Source organism: Lepisosteus oculatus, chromosome 7 (assembly GCF_040954835.1).
Source record: "Lepisosteus oculatus isolate fLepOcu1 chromosome 7, fLepOcu1.hap2, whole genome shotgun sequence".
Taxonomy (NCBI): Eukaryota; Metazoa; Chordata; class Actinopteri; order Semionotiformes; family Lepisosteidae; genus Lepisosteus; species Lepisosteus oculatus.
The window spans coordinates 51690573-51696572 of NC_090702.1; the positions used below are offsets into that span (position 1 = coordinate 51690573).

Genomic DNA, 6000 nt, shown 5'->3' on the forward strand with positions numbered 1-6000 from the left:
CTCTAATCACTATTCCACTCTACTTCCTAAACAGACACAGCTACTACATGTTCACAAGCTACAGGAAAACACGGTTACATTTTGTATGCAGCAAGAATGTTTTACTTTAATATCACACATTCCTTCCAATAATGTTATAAAAAAAATGAATAAATCTGCCACTTCTAGTTTTCTTTGTAGTTTAACATCCACTTTACTGTTTTAGAAAAATAATTAAATAACAGCTACATAATAAGTACCAGGTGGGGATTCAATAAATGAACAATATTTCAGTTCAGTTTATTGGTCAAATGCACAAGTGCAATGAAATGTGAAATTCTTATTTGCATGTATGCTCCAATACAAAGTCCTACACAGGAAACACCAAAACCTAAACACAGTGCAGCAGCAACAACAACAAAGTTAAATAACAGACAACTTAAATACAATTCAGCGCAAGCGGTGTGCAAAGATATTTTTTTTATAGATATAGTATGTGGGTTTCCAATGAGGAATTCCATGCTAAATCATGTTGTCCTGTTTTATGATCAATTTGATTCGATGGAATTTAGCCATCTGCACAAAAAGTAGCTCTAGTCAAATATCTTTTCCTGTGGAGATTGCCGTTACTCTAGTAATAACGCTGTCTTGAATTACTTGATTGAATGTGGTGACCAGTTGATCCCCAAGACTCCACAGACCAGTTGTCTTTTGTCAGAGTGAACTTTGTCCACTCAGACTAACAGTACATTAGATGACACAAATCCTCTGTCAACACATTCTGGCCAAGACGATTTCAGTTAGCCGACAGATGGCTTCATTGCATCTCTAAGAAGAGCATATAAAGGCTACAGGAAACAAGAGATGTTTAATGATTTCCAGCCACCTTTGGGACAATGATTTCCAGCCACCTTCGTTGTCATCTACATTGAAGCGACAGCCACTAACAAAGTTATGGTGACACAATGTTTCAACATCATTAAAGATCAAGATTTCTTCATCCTCTCTAGCACACCCGCACAGTGGGTAACACCTGCTGCTTAAGATATAAATACATTACATCCAATTGTGCTGTGGGAGTAAGTCTTTTGTGACACAGGCAACCTTAGTAATTGACATCAATTTAGCACCATTATTATCAGACAGATGGTCATTTCACATCTATGCACACAGGTTATGTTTTCAGTGAACTGGCAATGAGTTACAGCAGTAGCTAAGTGACCTGCACCATACTTGTCAGATAGACATTTGATAGCTTGTTAGATTAGGACAAAGGTGTTCAAGATAATAAAAACTCAAAATGTGCTAACAGATGTTCTTTGTTTTGCTTAGTGTGTTGCTCCACACATTTTTTGTGGTTGCACATGTCTTACAATTACGAGAAAGCAGAGCTAGACACCACAGGCACCTCTGACTGGATTTAAACTATTCACCCTCAGGGGAAGCTTTGTCCTTTGAAGTGTCTATTACGGTATAGAATTTCCCCAAAGCCAACAGTGAGTGTGTAATACTGCTCTCTAGGCAAGACAGTTCAGCAGAATAAGCACTCTACAGCTCCTAGTAAGCTCCTATTCTGGTAAATATTAGAATTATACTAAGATGTGAAAGAATGTTGTTCAAGTCTACACTGCATGTGACTGAACACAGTCCATACACAAAATGCCTTGCAAAAATATTAAATTCATGTTCATTAATCAACAACTTGTTGCATGCCAGCAGCATTATCTTAATCTTAGCCCACAGTATAGTCAATGAGAAAAAAAGCAACAGGAACACTCCAATCCTGATTGGCACCGGCTTATGGAGATCAGAGAAGGTGGATTCCCCCTCAAGGAAGCCTGTTCAAATCCACTGTCAACTACAGGAGACGCAAGGACAACTGATAAGCACTGCTTCCATATCAATTTTACTTTCACATATCCCGTTTTGTGCAGATTTTCAGGGGGTGATTATGGATTACAATCCACGAGCAGTGCATCGGCGTTCCTGAAGAAGCAAATTGTCCAGCTTTGCAGTTTTTCACTTAGACGCTCTTATTTGACTTTTCCCAAGTTTCGTTTTCTGACTGTGCAGTTGGGAACACCCCAGTAAGCTACATCCTATGAGCCATCTAGATGAATTTGGATCCATTTTCGGGGAAGCTGTTGATTTCATACCAGGCAAGCCTCACCTGAGCACTTGCAAAATGCAACACCTGCATCTAAGACCAAAGGCAAGTACATCTTTGCTTTGCAGGTTGTAATGACCATTACTGATATATAATAATACCAAATCACAGATTTTATGAATAAATATCTAGATTGATTAATGTCATTAACACAAAACGTCAGAAATTATTAGTTTGTTTTCCTTATAGTGTGGAAATAGATTCTAATCATGCAAAAATTCATAATCATCTGTCATACAAAAGATAGAAAACAGCTGCCATTGAGAGAATTGGTTATGTAAGCCAAAGTGGGGAAGAGTGACCTTTCTACCATTACAGCTCATAACATAATCTGCACCCACTGCACTTTAATGAGAGCTGCGTTCCATGAAAATGAACGGGAGAAATTTCCATTGTTGTGAGTTCCTAATATTAAGTGTTTGGAAATGGAACATCAAATCAGACCGCATTCTGCTATTAGTAATACAACTTCAAGTAATAATAGGCTATAACTTTCAATTACACTATCTATTCAAGAAGACTTAATTAAATAGTCTACTCTCCATCCCACATTTGACCTGAAACATGTTTCCGCATTTACAGAGAATGATAATAGAGCTGAACTCTGTGGCACTGTGGCCTTCAACTGGTATACACATCTAGAAATTAAACTAGCTCACAAAGTGTGTACAGAATATAAACTTCTAGATGAAAAACTACCTCAATGAATGTCTACAAAGCACTGTTCGCTGAAAGTGACCTGTATATTACCTGTACTTCAAACCCTCTATATTCGAATTGTTGATCTGCAGGTGCTTACATTTTAAATAGTTTTTACGGAGCTCCTATGGCAGACATACACTAGATGGAAGTGAAACCAGACACAGAATTCCTGTGAAAGCATGTACAGCATGTTAGTGAACTCCATACAGCTTAGTTGATCACTAAGTGTACCTTGAAGCTGTTGGTCTCACTCATACTGCACCCTGGGGCATCATTAGCACAACAGTTTTTGGTGCACCCCTGGAAAAAGAGAAAATCAAGATTAAATATTCACAATGTATTCAAAACAAAATCAAAGAGTGATTTAACCCATATTGAGTTTTGTGCAAAAGGGCACTGGCAACCTTAATTCATATCGGTAATTGGAAAATCATAACTACAGTTTAAGAAGGAAGGGAGAAGGAGCTGCTGGATAAATACTAATGAAATCAAGTGTCCTAGCAGCATGGAGTCTCATCTGTCTAATTCAGAGCATCTGGAAGGACGTTCCCACTGTGATCCCATTCTGGGGTTGAGCACTTTATAACAGAAAAGAAACAGGCTTTTTTCAATACGTGACTGATATGGTTTTTCTCTCTTTAAAACCTTTAATCCCAAGGAATTTGTGCACCTCAGTGATATTGCTGTATGTTAGGTTTTCTAGAAGAAAGATTTACCATTGTCCAACAACAATCCAAGGCAGAGGAAAACCAATACTATTTTACAAAGATTTAAAATATATATATTATATATATCAAAACTTATATTAAAAGTGAGATTAATTATAATTGTAATAAGTATTTTGCATTTTCGGATAAAAGATTAGTTGAATATTAACATTGCAGCAAGGAACTTCAAAAGTACTATTGCAAATAAATACAGAACAGCAGGCTCATACACAGTGGATGCACTTATTATTAAATATATGTGTAATAATTGCTGGGTTACTGGTGTACCGCAGTACGAATATTGCAGTGGAAGATTGTTATTTCAATGTGCAAAAGCATTGCATGAGCTGAGAATTCAATGCAAAAATGAACATACAGACAGGACATCTGACCCAGCAGCTGCGATCTATTTTGGTATCTATGCATGCTCAGTGCGGCACAGTCACATTACATAATCACATATGAACCTATAAAATATGAAACCCTATACTTAATCGGTAAATCGCAAAAAATAAAATAAAATCAACATAGGCTGTGGTGCAGAACACTGTCACTAAATGGAAAGACAAATAACACCTTTAATTCGATGCTTGGTCTACAAACTGAGGTATTTTAGAGAACCGTTCTTTTTTTTTCTTACAAAATATAAAACGACAAAATCCTTCAGCGCAAAACTGTTACCTACTGCTCTAAACACAAATTCTATCCTTGCAGATACCAAGCTCATAAAACAGATTAAAATGCACTTAATCCCCACTGTGCACACATGACCTTGTAGATTTATGTATCGGCTACGATTTTACTTGACCTATGCCAAGAATTCAATAAATTCCATAGCGGAACAAGGCGTGACGGAATATAATTGCCGGTAAATGTACAGATCTTCTGTTAGATTAATTGCTTTACCTTGTGCGTCGCCGCGGAGGCTGCCGGTGCTGGAGCGGCTTCTGAACTCGCCATGATGAATATGGAATACAGGCTGCGCTCCCTGTCACAGAGGATTAAGGTGCTTAAAGATTAAACATTATCAACAACATTGCACATTGCTATCGGAGGAAATAAACTGAAGTTGCATTTCAACAGATATATCAATAAAATATGTATTTGGACGTTCACATTAGCAATATAAAGGAAGAGCTAGGTCTAGGAACGATTTCTAAAATGCGATTTGGGTCACCGAAACAATTTACGAATAAATGTGTGTGTAAAATGCGTTTTGTATCCTTTTCCCCCTGACATTTAACGTTTGGGAAGCCCGTGTGAAAATAAACGCCCAGTTTACTCAAACTGTATGTTTTCATCGAGTTTATCCAATGTCCTTTTTTCCCCACTTGATGTAGTGATTATGTAATCCATAAAGAATTACAGTTTGTACTTTTTCCATTTTAAATGAGTTAATTCATTCTTTGTAACCGATTATATTTTTTCAAAAGATTATTTCCACACAAAATAAGGTTGATGAGCATGAGACACCTAGCTCGATTCCTGCTACTGCGGACTCCACATCTTCTATTTGAACAGGTGGGGTCCATAAAGTTCATTCATATCTTCCACAAGGCAAAATCCATACTGGAGAGGGAAAGGCAAATAGGAATAAGTGTGTGAATATGAATTTATCACGTCAGTAAAGGTGTATGAACAAATTACATGAAGGAGGACAGGTTTAACACTAAAGGCAGAGCGACAGTGCTCCCACAGGCCTGACCTCATGGTCACCAAGGTGATGATGTTGAATCTGTCTTTGCAAGCTTTCAAACCAGAACCATCACATCACTTCACACTGGTGTCTTTGAGAGTTTGACAGGACACCTAATTTTGAAACCATGGTGGCAATAATCCCATTTAAATCAACTGCAGTAGTGGCATCATAGTACTAGACTAACCTGTTTACCACAGTACACTGCAGTGTGCAGAGGAGTCTATAGACTCCTGTTGATATAATCAAACATCTCTTCCAAAACCTGGCAGCTTCTATGGTACACCACCTCCAAAACACCATAGAGGAGATTCCCTGTGCCCTAATCTTGACTTTAATGTAAGTTATTAACATACTGTTAATGCAAATGCATTTACTCTTTGACTTCATTTAGACAGGAGAATTGTACTTTATCTAATGAGGTAGGGGACTTTAATTGTAATTTTATATGCTGATCGTTTTTTATAAAATAGGCCACCAAAAACCTTACTAGGCAACCAAATAAAAAATGGATGGGTGGGTAAAAATAAGCCCACTAGATCTTCATCAGATGGCAAATAATGCATTCACAACTATAGATACATTCGATGCTGTATCTTATTCCACATATCTTCAATGAAACACGAGCATCCCATCTTTGACAGCATGACTGGGTAGCTTGTTCCAGACTTTTTTAAAACATGCCTCCTGTTAAATGCACATCCCTCTAGTTTCTGCGTACTGTATGTCCTCTGGTTTGTGTTTTACTA

General features: G+C 37.5%; 1 protein-coding gene across 2 annotated transcripts in view; it reads right to left on the bottom strand.

Annotated features, from left to right (window-relative positions):
• The window catches only part of bcat1 (branched chain amino-acid transaminase 1, cytosolic), a 69121-nt gene extending 64215 nt beyond the window's left edge, over positions 1 to 4906 (bottom strand). The window contains exons 1-2 of one of the 2 annotated variants that reach the window (XM_015352047.2): positions 4462 to 4906; positions 3080 to 3148 (exon numbers count right to left, since the gene is read on the bottom strand). In XM_015352047.2, coding sequence (XP_015207533.2) covers positions 3080 to 3148; positions 4462 to 4515 — 123 coding nt within the window. In that variant the 5' untranslated portion in view covers positions 4516 to 4906. The remainder of the gene's footprint in view (positions 1 to 3079; positions 3149 to 4461) is intronic. The other variant, XM_006633184.3, reaches the window with a different exon arrangement.
• Positions 4907 to 6000: the final 1094 nt, after the last annotated feature.